Raw genomic sequence first — 19,707 nt, forward strand, 5'->3', positions numbered from 1 at the left:
AGCTCCATGACTGACCCACGGGCTCTACATCCGTGGCCCACGCCCATTGGTTTTTTCCTCCTTTGTGCGGGTCCTGGGGCCAGAACTCAAGACCAGGGCAGGGTTCGGTTCAACACCATTGCTCTACCGCTTGAGCCGCAGCTCCACTTCCAGCTTCTTGGTGGTTAGTTGAAGACAAAGAGTCTCACAGACTTTCCTTCCCGGGCTGGCTTTGAACCACAGTCCTCAGATCTCAGCCTCCTGAAATAGCTGCGATCACGGGCGTGCACCGCCGGTGCCTGGTCTTGCACATATTTTTATAGCCCACGTTGTGGAAGAAACTACCTTGCCCTCCGCGTGCGTTGCGCGCTATCTCAGTTCCTCGTCAGAAGCCAAGCCCCTCCCCTCACGGATGCCGCTGAAGTCGGTGAACGGTCGACGTTCCGTCCAGTGCACGGGTGGATGGGCGCGGGGCAAAGCCTCCCCACCCCACAGTCGGGAAGGGTTTATGGGGCGCAGGGCCTTTCGCCGACAGTGATGGCCGACTCGGCGTCTCAGTCTTCAGCTTTAATGAAACACCGGAAGGGAGAATTCCTGTTATAATTGCGCCTGTGACGGCACCTTTCCGCTTTCTCTTCCAGTGTACGAGGACATGATCTTGGCGATGAGTCGAGTCTGTGGTAAGCCATGCCCTCCGACCAGCCAGCCCTTCTGAGCACTGCATTTGCATTGCGGGGGGGGGCGGGGGTGTGCTTAATCCTGGAGGGCGAGGTGGCATGAGGTGGCATCAGGACCTCCCGGAAGCCGCTTCCCTTCGCCCCAGCTCCCATCCGCCCTCGGCAGGCCTGGGACGATGCCTTTACTTTTCATTGCTTCTTCAAAACAGCCCCGGGAGGCAGACCGTCCCTCCGCTGTGACCGCCTCGCTCACTCCGACTTTCTTCACCCTCTGATTGTTCTACCGCTCTCAGTTTTGCTGTCTTCATTCACAGACCTAATGTACTCGGGCATTCTTTATTTATGGCTGAATAGTATTCCATGGGACATAGGAACCTTGACTTCTTTATTCGTGCGTCTGTTGTCGGGCCCCTCTGCAGATTCCACGTTTGGGGAATCTGCAGGTGTCTCTCTTGTATGCTGGTTTACACTCCTTTGGAGGTGTGTTCAAGAGCGCTAGGGTGGGATTGTGAGGTAGGCCGATTTTCAGTTTTTTGAGGGACCTCTGTAATGGTTTCCACTGTCTTTGCACTAGTTTATACCCCCACCAACCGTCTGTGACGGTTCCCTTTCCTCGGCACCCTTGCCAGCCATTGCTGTTCCTGTTCCTGATTGCCCTTCTGCCCGGGGTGAGATGGGATCTTAGCGTGGTTCTGACTTAGTATAGTGTAGTTTTGGTTTGCATTTCCTTCATGGCTAAGGGCCATTTCTTCATGTCTCTGTTAGCCATTTGTATTTCCCTTTCTGAGAGATGTCTCTTTGATTCACTTACCCATTTTTCATTGGGATATAACTCAGGAACATATATATATATATATATATATATACATATATGTATATATATATTTTGTAGGTTCTAGACATTAATCTTCTACATATTGAACAGCTAGAACTGGAAGCGATTTTTTTCCCCATTCTGTGGATTGTCTCTCGGTTCCGGTAACTGGTTTTTGTTTTCTTTGTTGTTGCTATCGTGTTATTAAGAAACGTTTTAATTTGATGCAGCCCCTCTTGCCCATTCCTGCCTTTCCTTTTGGGTGGTCTTGGCTGGATTTTCCCAACACTCGGTCGGCCGGGAGCCGTCAGGATGATGTTGACCTCCGTTCGTCGGCACTGTTACCCCCTCCTCCCCCTCCTCCTCAGCTCAGCTCGGAGGGGCGCGGGGCGGTTCTTCCTGGAAAAGGATGCGTTTCTCCCGGTGTTCGGCCAAGGGCTTTTCAGATCCTTCTGGCTGGCAAAGGCCGACTTCCTGAACAAGTGTGGTGGGGGATGCGACACGAGACCGTGGCTGCGGACTCGAGCACGAGGACGTCTGTGCAGACAGACACACCTGCTCTGTTGCACGCGCGCGTGTGTGTGGCCCGCTCCGCCCCGCGAACTGTGGTGGCTTGACTCGGCACGCGGCACAGCCTCCCTCTTCAAGATCTCACACCTGTTGCCATCTGCAGGAATGTCTGCCTCCCCACTGAAAGTCCTCTGCACGCCGGAAGGAATCAGACTGCAGTGTTTCATGAAGTATTTCACGGAAGAAATGAAAATCAACTGGTATCACAAGTAAGTGTGAGGTCAAGTGGGAGGGGAAGCTCGCAGGCGCCGGCTTCCTGCTGTTCCGGGTTCCCCCCCCCCCATGTTCCGGGTCCCCCTGCCCCTCCCCCTCTGCCGTTCCGGGCTCCCCCCCGCCGCCCCGCCCGCCTCTGGAGCGCACAGCGCAGCCCTACCTGGCCTGAAGAAGGTGCGGTTCTGAGGAATCGAAACCGTCCTCAGCCAGAGCCCTGCCTGCTCCGCGGGTCCGCGGGGCCGCGGGGCCGCGCATCCACGCACGAGATCCAGACACAGAGCCAAGCGTGTCCTCGTGGTTTCCTCACAGAGATGCGAAGATTTCCTCCAGCGAGCACATGCGGGTGGGCGGGAGTGAGGAGGTGGCCTGGCTGCAGATCTGCGAGCCCTCGGAGAAGGACAAGGGGAAGTACACCTTCGAGATTTCCGATGGCAAAGACAACCACCAACGCTCCCTCGACCTGTCTGGGCAGGGTAAGAGAGCCCACCACGCCAGCACCTGACACGCCGTGTCGGTGGTCACGTGACAGGGTGGGAGAGCCCACCACGCCAGCACCTGACACACCGTGTCGGTGGTCATGTGACAGGGTGGAAGAGCCCACCACGTCAGCACCTGACACACCGTGTCGGTGGTCATGTGACAGGGTAAGAGAGCCCACCACGTCAGCACCTGGCACACTGTGTCGGTGGTCACGTGACAGGGTGGGAGAGCCCACCACGTCAGCACTGACACACTGTGTCGGTGGTCACGTGACAGGGTAAGAGAGCCCACCACATCAGCACCTGACACACTGTGTCGGTGGTCACGTGACAGGGTAAGAGAGCCCACCACGTCAGCACCTGACACACTGGGTTGGTGGTCACGTGACAGGGTGGGAGAGGCCATCACATTAGCACCTGACACAGTGTTGGTGGTCACGTGACAGGGTGGGAGAGCCCACCACGCCAGCACCTGACACGACGTGTCGGTGGTCACGTGACAGGGTAGGAGAGCCCACCACATTAGCACCTGACACACCGTGTCGGTGGTCACGTGACAGGGTGGGAGAGCCCACCACACCAGCACCTGACACACCGTGACGGTGGTCACGTGACAGGGTGGGAGAGCCCACCACGTCAGCACTGACACACTGTTTCGGTGGTCATGTGACAGGGTAAGAGAGCCCACCACGCCAGCACCTGACACGGTGTCGGTGGTCACGTGACAGGGTAAGAGAGCCCACCACATCAGCACCCGACACACTGTGCCAGTGGTCACATGACAGGGTGGGAGAATCTAGCATGTTATCACCTGACATACTGTGCCAGTGGTCACATGACAGGGTGGGAGGACCTAGCACATTAACACCTGACACACTGTCAGTGGTCACGTGACAGGGTAAGAGAACCCACCACGTTAGCACCTGAAACAGTGTTGGTGGTCATGTGACAGGGTAAGAGAGCCCACCACATCAGCACCCAACACACTGTGTCAGTGGTCACGTGACAGGGTGGGAGAACTTAGCACATTAGCACCTGACACACTGTGTCGGCGATTCAGTGATGCTGACAGAATGGCAACAATTCAAATAAAGAATGAGTCCCGAAAATCAGTGTGTTCACTTGGCTGTTTATCACTTTTCTATTAATGGACCTGTCTAGTGGCTAGACACACAAAGCGGCTCCTAATGTCTGCACTGTTCTCTTCCAGCCTTTGATGAAGCCTTTGCCGAATTCCAGCAACTCAAGTAAGGACGGCTTGCTTGCTAGGCTGTCAGATAGAGCCGCGGTCCCTTCTGGGTCTGGGGGCTGGGACTCCTGTAGGAACGCTTTGGTCTCCTCGGGAATGTGCTGCTCCCGGGACACAAAGGAACCTACGGTTCCATAAGAGCAGTTGCAAACCGCTTTTCTAGGATAACTGGAACCTTCAGTGATCGAAACGATACATTCCTAAATCATTACGACCTCAGTGACATGGGGCAGAGAGCAGCTTTTTAAAAGAAAGGCTTGGTCATGTCACATCAGTCTGTCTGGGTGCGGGTGGAGGAGGGCAGCCCCGGGCACTTGCTGGGTCACGGGCACATCTGTGTTGAGTGGCCAGATGAACCAGAAACCAACAATTAAGAAAATACCTAAGGTCTCCAGGGCACTGTGCTGAGCTTGGCAGAGAGCAGCGCTCTCACCTTTGGGTTTGGGTGCTCGCCTTCCCTGTGGGCCTCAGCGCCCTGATGACTGGCCTTTCCCAGCTCAAAGTGCACGGTGTAGGTTTTAGGAAGAGCACCTGCCAGCCCTCTACTCGGGCAGATTCTGCGCCCAGAGATCTGCCTGGCGGTGGTCAGGAGCGTGGGCAAATAGCTTGCATGTGGGCCGGGTTATCACGTCTTAAGCAATGCAATGTACTGAGTACTTGTACTTCATTGATGTTCTAGTAGGCATTTTAAGTGGTTTGGGCGAGGACTAAGTATTCAGGAGGAAGTACGTAGATCTCGGGCCCTGGGGGCCCCACCTCAACCCTAGGGGCCCCACTGCAGACCAGCACTTTCCCTCTTGCGTTGCTCTTGAGCTCAGGGCCTCGGGCCCCGGCAGAGCTTCTCAGTGCTCTCTGTGTTCTCTCCTTCCCCTCCCCTGTCTCCCCCCCCCCCGTCCCTCCCAGGGCTGCCGCGTTTGCGGAGAAGAGTAAGTATGCTCGCGTGACGGCGGGAGGGGGAAGGAGCCAAATTCCACCCGACGCATTGTGTGCCTCTAAGCCGCGTTCCCCCGTCCCAGACCCGTCCTATGACCTTGGCCTCAGTTTCCAGCCTTTCTCTTCCTTGCTCACCTGTTTCTCCTCCCCCCCACCTACCCTTGTAAGACTGTGCCCCCCACATGCTGAGACCGCCCCTCCCAACCCAGTCAGGAATCGGGCCTCCCTCCCCTGCACGTGGCCCTGCTCCTTGTCTGGGCGCCAAGGCCTCCGGGCTGGGTCCCCCACCCTGTCTCCTGGGGGCGTGAGCGCTCCCTGTGGCCCCCTGGGGTTTCCCGGGCGTCGCGGGGCTCCCGTCGTAGTGGCCGAGGCACCCGGGCTGCCTTCACCTGGTCTTTCCCACTGCAGATCGTGGCAAGGTGATTGGCGGCCTACCCGACGTGGTGACCATAATGGAAGGCAAGGTGAGCGCACAGGCGGTGCAGTGCCGGGATGGACGCAGCGACGCAGGGCGCAGTGCAGCCTGAGTGTGTCCTGCGGGGATGGACACAGCGAAGCAGGAAGCAGTGCAGCCCTTGTGCGCGGTGCTGGGAAGGATGCAGTGACGCATGGCGCAGTGTAGACCTTGTGTGTGGTGCTGGGATGGATGCAGTGATGCAGGGTGCAGTGCAGCCCTCGTGTGTGGTGCCAGGGTGGACGCAGTGATGCAGGGCGCAGTGCAGCCCTCATGTGTGGTGCCAGGGTGGATGCAGTGATGCAGGGCCCAGTGCAGCCCTCGTGTGTGTAGCTGGGATAGACACAGTGATGCAGGGCGCAGTGCAGGCCTCGTGTGCGGTGTGAGGATGGATGCAGTGATGCAGGGCACAGTGCAGCCCTACTGTGTTGTGCAGGGATGGATGCAGTGACGTGGGGTGCAGTGCAGCCCTCGTGCGTGTATCTGTGATGGATGCAGCGACGCAGGGCGCAGTGCAGCCCTCGTGTGGTGCTGGGATAGATGCAGTGATGCAGCGGGCAGTGCAGCCCACATGGGTGTAGCTGGGATGGATGCAGTGACGCGGGGTGGAGTGCAGCCCTCGTGTGTGGTGCAGGGATGGATGCAGTAACACGGGGCGCAGTGCAGCCCTCGTGCGTGTAGCAGGAATGGATGCAGTGATGCGGGGCACAGTGCAGCCCTCGTGTGTGGTGCAGGGATTGATGCAGTGACGCGGGGCGCAGTGCAGCCCTCGTGCGTGTAGCTGGGATGGATGCAGCGACGCAGGGCGCAGTGCAGTCCTCGTGTGTGGTGCTGGGATGGATGCAGTGACGCAGGGCTCAGTGCAGCCCTCGTGTGTGGTGCTGGGATGGATGCAGTGACGTGGGGTTCAGTGCAGCCCTCGTGTGTGAAGCTGCGATGGATGCAGTGACACAGGCGCAGTGCAGCCCTCGTGCGTGTAGCTGAGATGGATGCAGTGACGCAGGCGCAGTGCAGCCCTCGTGCGCGTAGCTGGGATGGATGCAGTAACGCAGGGCGCAGTGCAGCCCTCGTGCTTGTAGCTGAGATGGATGCAGTAACGCGGGGCGCAGTGCAGCCCTCGTGTGTGGTGCTGGGATGGATGCAGCGACGCAGGGCGCTGTGCAGCCCTCGTGTGTGGTGCTGCGATGGATGCAGTGATGCAGGGCGCAGTGCAGCCCTCGTGCGTGATGCTGGGATGGATGCAGTGTTGCGGGGTGCAGTGCAGCCCTTGTGTGTGGTGCTGTGATGGATGCAGTGACGCGGGGTGCAGTGCAGCCCTCGTGCGTGGTGCTGGGATGGATGCAGTGACGCAGGGCGCAGTGCAGCCCTCGTGTGTGGTGCTGGGATGGATGCAGTGACGCAGGGCGCAGTGCAGCCCTCGTGTGTGGTGCTGGGATGGATGCAGTGACGCAGGGCCCAGTGCAGCCCTCGTGTGCGGTGCTGGGATGGATGCAGTGATGCAGGGCGCAGTGCAGCCCTCTTGTGTGGTGCTGGGATGGATGCAGTGAAGCAGGGCGCAGTGCAGCCCTCGTGCGTGATGCTGGGATGGATGCAGTGATGCGGGGTGCAGTGCAGCCCTCGTGTGTGGTGCTGGGATGGATGCAGCGACGCAGGGCTCAGTGCAGCCCTCGTGTGTGGTGCTGGGATGGATGCAGTGACGTGGGGTTCAGTGCAGCCCTCGTGTGTGAAGCTGCGATGGATGCAGTGACACAGGCGCAGTGCAGCCCTCGTGCGTGTAGCTGAGATGGATGCAGTGACGCAGGCGCAGTGCAGCCCTCGTGCGCGTAGCTGGGATGGATGCAGTAACGCAGGGCGCAGTGCAGCCCTCGTGCTTGTAGCTGAGATGGATGCAGTAACGCGGGGCGCAGTGCAGCCCTCGTGTGTGGTGCTGGGATGGATGCAGCGACGCAGGGCGCTGTGCAGCCCTCGTGTGTGGTGCTGCGATGGATGCAGTGATGCAGGGCGCAGTGCAGCCCTCGTGCGTGATGCTGGGATGGATGCAGTGTTGCGGGGTGCAGTGCAGCCCTTGTGTGTGGTGCTGTGATGGATGCAGTGACGCGGGGTGCAGTGCAGCCCTCGTGCGTGGTGCTGGGATGGATGCAGTGACGCAGGGCGCAGTGCAGCCCTCGTGTGTGGTGCTGGGATGGATGCAGTGACGCAGGGCGCAGTGCAGCCCTCGTGTGTGGTGCTGGGATGGATGCAGTGACGCAGGGCGCAGTGCAGCCCTCGTGTGCGGTGCTGGGATGGATGCAGTGATGCAGGGCGCAGTGCAGCCCTCTTGTGTGGTGCTGGGATGGATGCAGTGATGCAGGGCGCAGTGCAGCCCTCGTGCGTGATGCTGGGATGGATGCAGTGATGCGGGGTGCAGTGCAGCCCTCGTGTGTGGTGCTGGGATGGATGCAGCGACGCAGGGCTCAGTGCAGCCCTCGTGTGTGGTGCTGGGATGGATGCAGTGACGCAGGGCTCAGTGCAGCCCTCGTGTGTGGTGCTGGGATGGATGCAGTGATGCAGGGCTCAGTGCAGCCCTCGTGTGTGGTGCTGGGATGGATGCAGTGACATGGGGTGCAGTGCAGCCCTCGTGCGTGTAGCTGGGATGGATGCAGTGACATGGGGTGCAGTGCAGCCCTCGTGCGTGTAGCTGGGATGGATGCAGTGACATGGGGTGCAGTTCAGCCCTCGTGCGTGTAGCTGGGATGGATGCAGTGACGCAGGGCTCAGTGCAGCCCTCGTGTGTGGTGCTGGGATGGATGCAGTGATGCGGGGCACAGTGCAGCCCTCGTGTGTGGTGCTGGGATGGATGCAGTGATGCAGGGCGCAGTGCAGCCCTCGTGCGTGATGCTGGGATGGATGCAGTGACGTGGGGTTCAGTGCAGCCCTCGTGTGTGAAGCTGCGATGGATGCAGTGACGCAGGCGCAGTGCAGCCCTCGTGCGTGTAGCTGGGATGGATGCAGTGATGCAGGGCGCAGTGCAGCCCTCGTGCGTGTAGCTGGGATGGATGCAGTGACGTTGGGTTCAGTGCAGCCCTCGTGTGTGAAGCTGCGATGGATGCAGTGACGCAGGCGCAGTGCAGCCCTCGTGCGTGTAGCTGGGATGGATGCAGTGATGCGGGGCGCAGTGCAGCCCTCGTGCACGTAGCTGGGATGGATGCAGCGACGCGGGGCGCAGTGCAGCTCTCTTTCTGGAGCAGGGTAAGGAGGACGTGGAGCTGGTTGGACTTCGCTGCTCAGCCTGCAGGGCAGCCATGCGCTTCCTGTCCTCTGTCAGCTAGCTTGCATCCCCTCTGAGGTCCGAGGACCCGGCGCTGCAGGCTGGGAACGCGGCGCAGCGGGAGAGCATTTGCTCGGCCCGTGTGAGGCGCTGGCTTCCATCCCCAGCACAGGAAAATCCCGAGACAGGTGCTGCAGGGACACGGGCTCGGGGCCTCCCGTGGCGATAGCGCGGCGTCTGGTTCGCGTAGTGTCTGCGTTTCTGAAGCGCAGTGGAGGAGGACATGTGAAGCCACAGCACCGGGTGTGACTGGCGGGGCCTGTCCTCACTAACCCCCTCCCTTTGCAGACCTTGAATCTGACCTGCACAGTGTTTGGGAACCCCGACCCTGAGGTGGTCTGGTTCAAGAACGACAAGGACATTGAGCTGAGCGAGCACTTCTCGGTGAAGGTGGAGCAGTCCAAGTACGTCAGCCTCACCATCACCGGGGTGACCGCCGAGGACTCCGGCAAGTACAGCATCAACGTCAAGAACAAGTACGGAGGGGAGAAAATCGATGTCACCGTCAGCGTGTACAAGCACGGAGAGAAGATTCCAGAGCTCTCTGTACCCCAGCAGGCCAAGCCCAAGCTCATCCCCGCCTCCACCTCTGCCTCTGAATGAGGGGGGTTCGTGGGGGGGTGTCTAGGCGTGGTCGGAATGCAGTGTCCTGGCCCTGGAGGCCAGGAGCAGAGTGACGTCATGTGTGTCAGATAGTCCCCGAGTGACACAATGTGTTAGATAGTCCCCGAGTGACATCACACGTGTCAGACCATCCCTGAGTGATGTCACGCATGTCCAAAAGTCCCTGAGTGATGTCACGAGTGTCAGTCCCCAAGTGACATCACACATCAGACCATGCCCGAGTGATGTCACGCATGTCAAAAAGTCCCTGAGTGATGTCACGTGTGTCATAGTCCCTGAGTGATGTCATGCATGTCAGGCAGTCCCCGAGTGATGTCACGCGTGTCAGGCAGTCCCCGAGTGATGTCCCACCTGGCTTGTACTCCTCGGGTGACATGACAGGTGTCAGACGGTCCGTCATGGCATGTGAGGCTTGTGAGTTTTCATTGGTGATTGTGGCTTTCTGTCCACAGGCTGAACGGCTTGCACGCACGTGAGGGTGGATGGCAGGTAGCTGGTGGGAGCAGGAGGCCAGGGCCCGCGTGTGGTTGCAGGCGTGGGAACGTGGCTGTGGTCTCAGTCCCGGGAACGTAGCTGTGGTCTCGGGCGTGGGAACATGGCTGTGGTCTCAGTGGTGGGAACGTGGCTGTGGTCTCGGTCCCGGGAATGTGGCTGTGGTCTTGGTCCCGGGAACATGGCTGTGGTCTTGGTCCCGGGAACATGGCTGTGGTCTCAGTGGTGGGAACGTAGCTGTGGGCTCGGTCCCGGGAACATGGGTGTGGCCTCAGTGGTGGGAACATGGCTGTGGTCTCAGTGGTGGGAACGTGGCTGTGGTCTCAGTGGTGGGAACGTGGCTGTGGTCTCAGTGGTGGGAACGTGGCTGTGGCCTCAGTGGTAGGAACGTGGCTGTGGCCTCAGTGGTGGAAGGAGTCGTCTCCGGTGTCCAGAGCCGTTTCTGTCTTGGGGGCCACGCGGGTGGCTGCAGCCCTGGAAGTTCCAGGACCTTGCTGGAGATCTGATATTGCCTGGGGCCACTGTTTTAGTTTCATGCCAATAAAGCATTAAAATTCACCTTGTGTGGTTTTCTGAAGCTAAATTCTGCCCAGCCCTTCTGTCCTGGCTTGTTCAGTTATGGATTTTCACGCGATTTCACAGCTGCACGTGTATGGACGGTGAACTGAGGACACTGAGAGCCAAGTGTGTCTGTCTGGCTTCCGGAAAGCTCCTGCGGCCCCCTGCGCTGTCCCCTGCTGCCCCCTGCTGGCCGGCGGGGGTCAGGGCCTCCACGTCACCGTTCCACCGTACAAGAGTCAGAGAGGTGGCCTGGTACTCAGGCTGGGGTGGGGGAACCTGTGTGGGGAGTGCGTGCCTGCGTGTGCGCGTGCGTGTGCGTGTGCGCGTGCGCGTGCGCGTGCACCGTGTGTGTGAGGGCGAGGGCTGGGTTCTGCTCTAGTGGTTGGCGCATCAGGAGGGGATTCCGGAGGGAGCAGAGGAGCGTGCGTGAGCCTCGCGGTAGCGTCCTCCTCTGAGTGCGGCCGGAAGTCCCCTTGCCGTCCCTGCGGCTGTCGCTTTGCAGCACCAAGGCGCTTCCGGGCTGAGGACCACGTCTCTCGCTCTCTCTCCGGGTCATTAAGGCCAAACCAAGTTTTACGCTATCTTGTTATATTTTTTTGCAGGTGGCCACAGGTGTCCTGAAGTCTGAATATGTCCTAATAACACAAGGCCTGTCCTTAGTCACGCAGTCAGGGTCCCCCCGAAGCAAGCCGGGGTGGGGGGGCAGTAGGTCTTCCTGGGTCAGGAAGCAGGCTGTTCCGGCCGGTGGCAGCCGCGGTGCCCGAGGTATGGCGGGCACGGCAGATGTGTTTCCCACATCGAGTTTGACAAGCAGACATTGCTTTTCTTCAAGGTTAGCCTTTTCGCTGTGGATGTTTCGCAACTGTGGTTCACGGGAAGGAATCGAGACGGTTAGGAGTTCCGCAGCTTCAGGTTCACAGCAGACTTGAGAGGAAGGAGCAGCAAGTGTCCGTAGAGTCCGGTCCCCACACATGCGCAGTCTCCCTCCAATTAAAGTCCCCACAGAGCCAGGTGAGGTGGGCGTGCCTGTACTCCAGGTACCCGCCCCTGCCGGGTGGGGACTCGGGGATGGCCTCGCATGGGGGACGGGTGTGGAAGGAGAGAGCAGGTCTGGTCCTCCCCTTCCCGCCTTCTCCGTCCCTCACAGGTGTTTCTGGGGAGGAGCGGGGTTTTCCTGTCTCCTGGACAGGCTGGGGGGCGGGTGGGAGGGGGGCAGAGCCCAGCTCCAAGAAGTGACAGCAGCCAGAGCAGCCCTGCCACCCATCCTCCAGGGCAGCCAGAGCAGCCCATTAAAATCTAGTTTAGGCTCAGGGTACCTGTGGCATCGTGGCCCTATTTTTTTTTTTTTTTTGCCAGTCCTGGGCCTTGGACTCAGGGCCTGAGCACTGTCCCTGGCTTCTTTTTGCTCAAGGCTAGCACTCTGCCACTTGAGCCACAGCGCCGCTTCTGGCCGTTTTCTGTGTATGTGGTGCTGGGGAATCGAACCCAGGGCCTCGTGTATCCGAGGCAGGCACTCTTGCCACTAGGCCATATCCCCAGCCCCTCGTGGCCCTATTTTTAAACAAGTGGATTCCATCAGAAAGGCATATGACAGGGGTATATTAAAAGAGCACATTAACAGGGCCTATTAATGATCAAAATTAAAGCAGAGTTCCAGATCAGCTTAACCTTTTGGCCTCAGGAAACTCCGGGCAGCCAGCCCGGGGCTTCATCCTGACAGCGTCATTTCCCCTTCCGCCGCAGCCCCCATTCCTGCGACTCGCCTGCTTGTATTTTATTGAAATAGCCACCTGCTTCCCCAGCAAGCATCATTGGTTCACTGGGTCCGTGCCATGCCGTAGAAACCCAGCTAACCTCGAGGGTGGGGGAAGAACTCCGCGTAGCCCTGGCTCCGTCTGAGCCTCCGGGGGCAGCCTCGGCAGACGGCCTTTCTTCTGTGTGCCTCAGTTTCCTTACATGCAGAAATGAGTCAGCAGTCCTCGAGTTGGGCCTCAGCCACGTGTTTGCAGACTCCAGGGCAGCCAGAGCAGGTTCTGGAACAGTCTCCCGCAGTGCCGGTGGCGAGCCCTCCCAGGGGAGGGCGACATCCCAACCCATCCCATCCCACAGCCCACAGAGAGGGAGGACGCGCAGAGAGAGAGAGGGGAGGGCGGAGGGGGGGAGACACTGAGGAGCTCACATTAGCCAGCTGAGAGAGGGAGGACGCGGAGAGAGAGAGAGGAGGGGGTGTGGGGGGAGGACAGCCACACTCTGGCTCTTGTGTCCTCTTCTCCCTAGTTTCCTGGCCCACGGGCAGTGCCGCCACCTCGAGGCAGCCCCCACTCTCAGTCCTGTGTGGCTGCCCTCCACAGACGTGCCCCGGGTGGGCTGTGGGGTCTCGGGGGGCTTCCCCCCACTCTCAGATCTGTGTGGCCGCCCCCCACAGACGTGCCCCGGGTGGGCTGTGGGGTCTCGGGGGGGCTTCTCCCCGCTCTCAGTCCTGTGTGGCCGCCCCCCACAGACGTGCCCCGCGTGGGCTGTGGGGTCTCAGGGGGCTTCCCCCCGCTCTCAGTCCTGTGTGGCCGCCCCCCACAGACGTGCCCCGCGTGGGCTGTGGGGTCTCGGGGGGCTTCCCCCCGCTCTCAGTCCTGTGTGGCCGCCCCCCACAGACGTGCCCCGCGTGGGCTGTGGGGTCTCGGGGGGCTTCCCCCCGCTCTCAGTCCTGTGTGGCTGCCCCCCACAGACGTGCCCCGGGTGGGCTGTGGGGTCTCGGGGGGCTTCCCCCCGCTCTCAGTCCTGTGTGGACGCCCCCCACAGACGTGCCCCGGGTGGGCTGTGGGGTCTCGGGGGGGCTTCTCCCCGCTCTCAGTCCTGTGTGGCCACCCCCCACAGACGTGCCCCGGGTGGGCTGTGGGGTCTCGGGGGGCTTCCCCCCGCTCTCAGTCCTGTGTGGCCGCCCCCCACAGACGTGCCCCGGGTGGGCTGTGGGGTCTCGGGGGGCTTCCCCCCGCTCTCAGTCCTGTGTGGACGCCCCCCCCGCAGACGTGCCCCGCGTGGGCTGTGGGGTCTCGGGGGGCTTCCCCCCGCTCTCAGTCCTGTGTGGCTGCCCCCCACAGACGTGCCCCGGGTGGGCTGTGGGGTCTCGGGGGGGCTTCTCCCCGCTCTCAGTCCTGTGTGGACGCCCCCCGCAGACGTGCCCCGCGTGGGCTGTGGGGTCTCGGGGGGCTTCCCCCCGCTCTCAGTCCTGTGTGGACGCCCCCCACAGACGTGCCCCGCGTGGGCTGTGGGGTCTCGGGGGGCTTCCCCCCGCTCTCAGTCCTGTGTGGACGCCCCCCCCGCAGACGTGCCCCGCGTGGGCTGTGGGGTCTCGGGGGGCTTCCCCCCGCTCTCAGTCCTGTGTGGCTGCCCCCCACAGACGTGCCCCGGGTGGGCTGTGGGGTCTCGGGGGGGCTTCTCCCCGCTCTCAGTCCTGTGTGGACGCCCCCCGCAGACGTGCCCCGCGTGGGCTGTGGGGTCTCGGGGGGCTTCCCCCCGCTCTCAGTCCTGTGTGGACGCCCCCCACAGACGTGCCCCGCGTGGGCTGTGGGGTCTCGGGGGGCTTCCCCCCGCTCTCAGTCCTGTGTGGCCGCCCCCCGCAGACGTGCCCCGGGTGGGCTGTGGGGTCTCGGGGGGCTTCCCCCCGCTCTCAGTCCTGTGTGGACGCCCCCCACAGACGTGCCCCGCGTGGGCTGTGGGGTCTCGGGGGGCTTCCCCCCGCTCTCAGTCCTGTGTGGCCGCCCCCCGCAGACGTGCCCCGCGTGGGCTGTGGGGTCTCGGGGGGCTTCCCCCAGGCCAGGCTGCCACGGGGGACTCGGTCTCACGCGGTGTGTCCCGCAGGACAGGGTGCTGGCGGGGGAGGAGTGTGATCACGGGTTTCCCCTGCCGGAGACGCCCTCAAGTGTGCCAAGAGGACGGAGCATTGCTGCGGGGTCGGGGTCGGGGTTGTTGTAGCAGGGTGGAGATCGGAGCGGGGCTCCCGTGCCGTCAGGGGGCGCGGTCCTGCGGGCGCCCGGCTCTCCGGGCCAGTGGGGCGGGGAGCTTCCCGTCACCGCAGGGGGGGCTGCGTCCTTCCCTCCCGGGCGCCCCGCCGTCTGAGCTGGCCGGGCAGCTCTGAAGGCGCCCCCCCCCCCCCCGCAGCCCAGGGCCCGCTGGGGGAGGGGCGGGGCCCCCACGGCCTGCGCGCGCCTCAGCCGCTTCTGCGGAGGTTCCCGGCCCCGCGGGGGTGCCCGTCGCCAAACGCCCCCACCGGAGCCAGCGTGGGCTCCCCGGCCTGCGGTCCCCCGTCCCCGCGGGCCCCGAGGCGGCCGTGCGGGGGGGGAGGTTGAAGGCGGCCGGGCGTGGCGGGTGCCCGCTCCCCGTGCCCGCTCCCCGTCCTCCGGCCCTCGGCGCCCGCAGGCGTGGCGCGGGGTCTCGCGTGTCAGGAGCGGGTCCGGATCCCTCTTGGCGGAAGGGAGTGGATTCCGTGGGGTTCCGTGGGGTTCCCCGCCGGCGTTCCCCGTCCTCACTGACCGTGTGACCGCGGGGCAGTGCCGTTGCACAACGCGGGGGGCGGGGGAGACACACGATTTCTAGGGTGCAGTGCGGGGCTGGGGGGGGGAAGATGGCTGGGCCCGGGGTGGGGGTGGGGCGGCTGGGGGTCAGCGGAGGCCACGGCCCTGGACACGCGGTCCCGGCTCCAGCCCCGCGCCCCACCCGCCTCGGCCTCGTCAGCGCGCTCCCCACGTGGCGCTGCTGTCGCCTGTCTCAGTAATTACACCTGCTACACATGCGCCCGCGGCCACAGCAACGTAGAAGAGCCGCAGCCACCCAGCACCAGCACCCCGGAGCCGCAGTCACCCAGCACCCCAGAGCCGCAGTCACCCGGCACCCCAGAGCCGCAGTCATCCAGCACCAGCACCCCGGAGCCGCAGCCACCCAGCACCAGCACCCCGGAGCCGCAGTCACCCGGCACCCCAGAGCCGCAGTCACCCGGCACCCCAGAGCCGCAGTCACCCGGCACCCCAGAGCCGCAGTCACCCGGCACCCCAGAGCCAGAGTCACCCGGCACCCCAGAGCCGCAGTCACCCAGCACCCCAGAGCCGCAGTCACCCAGCACCAGCACCCCAGAGCCGCAGTCACCCAGCACCAGCACCCCAGAGCCGCAGTCACCCGGCACCCCAGAGCCGCAGTCACCCGGCACCCCAGAGCCAGAGTCACCCAGCACCCCAGAGCCAGAGTCACCCAGCACCCCAGAGCCAGAGTCACCCAGCACCCCAGAGCCGCAGTCACCCAGCACCCCAGAGCCGCAGTCACCCAGCACCAGCACCCCAGAGCCGCAGTCACCCGGCACCCCAGAGCCGCAGTCACCCAGCACCCCAGAGCCAGAGTCACCCAGCACCCCAGAGCCAGAGTCACCCAGCACCCCAGAGCCGCAGTCACCCGGCACCCCAGAGCCAGAGTCACCCAGCACCCCAGAGCCAGAGTCACCCAGCACCAGCACCCCGGAGCCGCAGTCACCCAGAACCAGCACCCCGGAGCCGCAGTCACCCAGCACCCCAGAGCCGCAGTCACCCGGCACCCCAGAGCCAGAGTCACCCAGCACCCCAGAGCCAGAGTCACCCAGCACCCCAGAGCCGCAGTCACCCGGCACCCCAGAGCCAGAGTCACCCAGCACCCCAGAGCCGCAGTCACCCAGCACCCCGGAGCCGCAGTCACCCAGCACCCCGGAGCCGCAGTAACCCGGCACCCCAGAGCCGCAGTCACCCGGCACCCCAGAGCCGCAGTCACCCGGCACCCCAGAGCTGAGCTGTAGTCACCCGGCACCCCAGAGCCGCAGTCACCCAGCACCCCAGAGCTGAGCTGTAGTCACCCGGCACCCCAGAGCCGCAGTCACCCAGCACCCCAGAGCTGAGCTGCAGTCACCCAGCACCCCAGAGCCGCAGTCACCCGGCACCCCAGCCGCCCAGCCGCTGCCGAGGCCGCGGCTCTGCCCAGCTCCGTGCTGTAAAGCACCAGCGCTGCTCCTGCCTGTCTGTTCCCAACGCAGGCGAGTTCCGGTGTCGCTGTTGTACTTTATTCTCAACACATTTCCACGAGTGGAATTTGTACAAAAGTATGTGAAAACGAGAAGCCCGCATGAAGGTGAGAAAGGAGCCAGGCGCGTGTGCGTGTGCGCCATTATCTATTAGGTTCTCCCTGGTTTTCTGCGTGGGGCCGGGGGTTCGTTGGCCGGGCACCAGGCTAGGCCAGGGCTCCGGCACCGAGCCGCCCGCCCGGCTCACCACGGCTACACTCGAAGACTTGTTTTGTGGATCCAATTCCCCAATGATCTCTCATTGTTTAAAAATAAACCAGATACCCCTGCACCCATGTTTATAGCTGTGCTGTTCTCAGAAGCCGAATCATCAGCCCAGGGGCCCATCAGCCGAGGGAAGGATCAAGAAAATGTACTTGACATACGCCATGGAGTATTCTAGATGATTCTATATTATTCAGCAATAAAGGAGAGTGGAATCATCACCATCCACTGCGGGGGAAAACGATGGGACTGGAAGTCTCAGGCGAGGCAACGTAAGCCAGACTGGAAAACACCAACGCGGTGCGCTTTCCTTCCTGCGCAGAACGTAGGCCTGGCAGAGTAGGGAAGGAGACGAGGGTAAGGTGGGGGCCGTCTGGGGCAGGTGATGGCGAGGAGGGGGAAGGAGACGGTGATGGGCGGATGTCTCCAGAGCAGGGGTGACTGCAAGCCGGGATCTCGGCAAAAGGGAAGAGGAGTCAGAGTCTGTCCACTGCCTCCCCTCCCCCATCCACTGCCTCCCCCTCCCTCCTCATCCACTCCCCCCTCCCACTCAGGTGCCTTCCTCTTCCTTCCTCTTCCTGATGCTCGGGCAGAGCGTCCTCCAAACCCTCTCTGCATGCTGGCAGTGGTTTGGCGTCTCTTAGCGTCTACCGACTTGATCTCATACCCCAGAGGCTCCTTCCCCCCTCCTCCCTGCCTCCCTCCGTCCCCCTCCTCTTTCCCTGCTTGCTTGGTTGGTGAATTTTTCCACACTCTTCAAAACCCAAGCAGGCCCCGGGCACTCGGGGAGCTCGCTCCTGGGCTGCGGGGGACAACACAGGGAGAGGCGGTAGGTCGGGGCTTCTCTGGGTCTCCTCTCCTCCTCCTCCTCCTCCTCACGGACAAAGAGCAGTGTGTCACCATGGCCCTCCTCCGCCAGCCGCTCACCCAGCAGCCCCCGCCTTGAGCTGTGGAGTGCTCCACGTCAGACGCACATACATCAAGTCCCGTCTTCCCCACTGTCCTAGGCGTCTTGATGAATAACGGCAGGGGCTGGCTTTGTGTTTTTTTCTGAAAGTTCGCAGAGACCTTGAACGCTGCTGCTGCGTCTCTGCAAATTAATATGCTGAATTAAAAAAAAAAACAACAACACCCAGATTGTAATGATTAAAATGCCATTACGATGTTCTACACATCTTTCATTTTACGAAAGGGCGCCGTCCGTAGTCTATCACCTTCCCAGTGGGAGCGGGACCCATCGGCGTCACTCCGATGAGCGCCCGCGTCAGGCGTACCCTGCGCCTGATGTCCCGGGCCCGGCCCGCGCGGGGGGTGGGCAGCTCCCTTCCTCGCCGCTCTCTGCAGAGGTCTTTGCGGTAGGAGAGACGGGCAACGTGCGGTGAGCTCGGGAGGGCTGGGGCTCCCGGGGCCGTGGACGAGTCAGAGCCTTTGGGCTTCGTGTCCGTCCTCACAGGCGACTGAGCGTCCACCCCGCAGAGCGCGGTTTCGAGGGCACTCGCACCGGTCGGTCTTGAGTGGGGCCAGGCGGCTTCTGACGCGCGTCTCCCAACGCCGGAGGACCCAGCGACCGTCCGGGTGCCTCCACTTTCCAGAAATGCGGAGCCGGGCCCCACCCGTGCCCCGGGGGGTGGGGTGGGGGAGCCACAGGTGCTCTGGCCGAGGCCAGGCGCAAGAGCAGAGGCTGAGACGCTGCTGGCTGGGCCCACAGACCCACGCGCCCCTGTGGGCGTCGGCACGGAGCCCCCCGCTTCTCCCCGTGGTCTCGGTCCTGGGAGGGTGGGGAACTGCTCTCCCCTGCCCGCTTCCCCTCGAGCTCCCGTGTGTCCTCCCGGGAAGAATGTGGGGGACCCGGGGACCCGGGCGGCCGACGCCATGCCTCACGGCCCTCTGCGGGGGAGGCTCCGCCGTGCTGCCGTCGGATCTGAGCTCAGGCCTGCTCCTGCCTGACTCGACGCTGGCCGGATGCCTTCCGGCTGAGGAGGGAGGTTCAAGGCCGTCCGGAGCCAATCCACCACGCGCGCTCCGCACCCGGTGTCAGCACGCGCGGTGGGGCCCGGTGGTGCGGATTTTTCAAAACCTCATTAAAGCCCTGGCACTCTGATGGAGACGGAAGGCCCGCGCCTTCTCCTGGTTGCTTAGATTGACGAGGCTACCTTGTTTTGGGCCTCTCTGGAGTCATAAACGGGCTGTCAGTTTTCATCTAGAATTAGCTGTTGTGGCACTTTAATTCATAGATACCGACCTTATTATCTAGTCTGCCTTGAGGTAATGAAACGCCCATGTTGCCTGGAACAACATTCATGTTTTGTGCCTCCAGGGGGGTCACTGCTGGCCCGTGGAGGGGGTGCCCTAAGTCTCCTGGGGGCAAAAACACCTTCCTTCCTGTGCACTCGGGGCCTGAATCTCCCCATGAAAAGCAGGGGGCTGGGCCCAAGGGCAGGGCGGGAGGTGGGGGCGGGGGCGGGGGCAGGGGCAGAGGGCAGGGGCAGGGGTGGGGGCGGGGGGCAGGGGCAAGGGCAGGGCGGGAGGTGGAGGTGGGGGCAGGGGCAGGGGTGAGGGCGGGGGGCAGGGGCAAGGGCAGGGCGGGAGGTGGAGGTGGGGGCGGGGGCGGGGGCGGGGGGGGGGCAGGAAGATGCCCTGGATGCTCTGCCGAGAGCCAGCCGCAGTGTTGCTGGGGAGAACGGCAGCTGCCCATTAGCCGATTTGGTTCGATTCACTGACTTGTGTGCCGGCGGCCGTGTCCTTCCCCGCTCTGTTTACGCCTCTGGAAAGCCTTTATGCTTCAGAACACAAGTCTTCACAGCAAATCGAGCAGGAAGTGCGGTGGGGCTCCTCGGGCTGCCGCCAGGGCCTCTGGGGGGGACACGGGGGCCCGGCCCTGTCCCCACGCAGTGCTGTGGCCCACAGTCACTCACGTGGCCCCCGCCGGTGTGGCCGCCTGCTCCCCGGGGGGGCAAAGACCGTGCTCGACGGCCCGGGGCAGGAGCAGGCTGCCGGGAGCGGCCCTCGGCGGGCAGGGAATGTCGCAGGGCAGGTAGACGGGCGTCTGGGCCACGGTGC

General features: G+C 62.8%; 1 protein-coding gene across 2 annotated transcripts in view; it reads left to right on the forward strand.

Annotated features, from left to right (window-relative positions):
• Positions 1-10,349, forward strand: part of Myom2 (myomesin 2) — a 60,463-nt gene extending 50,114 nt beyond the window's left edge. For both annotated transcript variants that reach the window (XM_048330705.1, XM_048330704.1), the window contains exons 31-37: positions 621-659; positions 2,144-2,249; positions 2,563-2,726; positions 3,943-3,979; positions 4,885-4,907; positions 5,323-5,378; positions 8,964-10,349. In XM_048330705.1, coding sequence (XP_048186662.1) covers positions 621-659; positions 2,144-2,249; positions 2,563-2,726; positions 3,943-3,979; positions 4,885-4,907; positions 5,323-5,378; positions 8,964-9,278 — 740 coding nt within the window. In that variant the 3' untranslated portion in view covers positions 9,279-10,349. The remainder of the gene's footprint in view (positions 1-620; positions 660-2,143; positions 2,250-2,562; positions 2,727-3,942; positions 3,980-4,884; positions 4,908-5,322; positions 5,379-8,963) is intronic.
• Positions 10,350-19,707: the final 9,358 nt, after the last annotated feature.

The sequence above is a fragment of the Perognathus longimembris genome, chromosome 21 (genome assembly GCF_023159225.1).
Source record: "Perognathus longimembris pacificus isolate PPM17 chromosome 21, ASM2315922v1, whole genome shotgun sequence".
Classification (NCBI taxonomy): domain Eukaryota; kingdom Metazoa; phylum Chordata; class Mammalia; order Rodentia; family Heteromyidae; genus Perognathus; species Perognathus longimembris.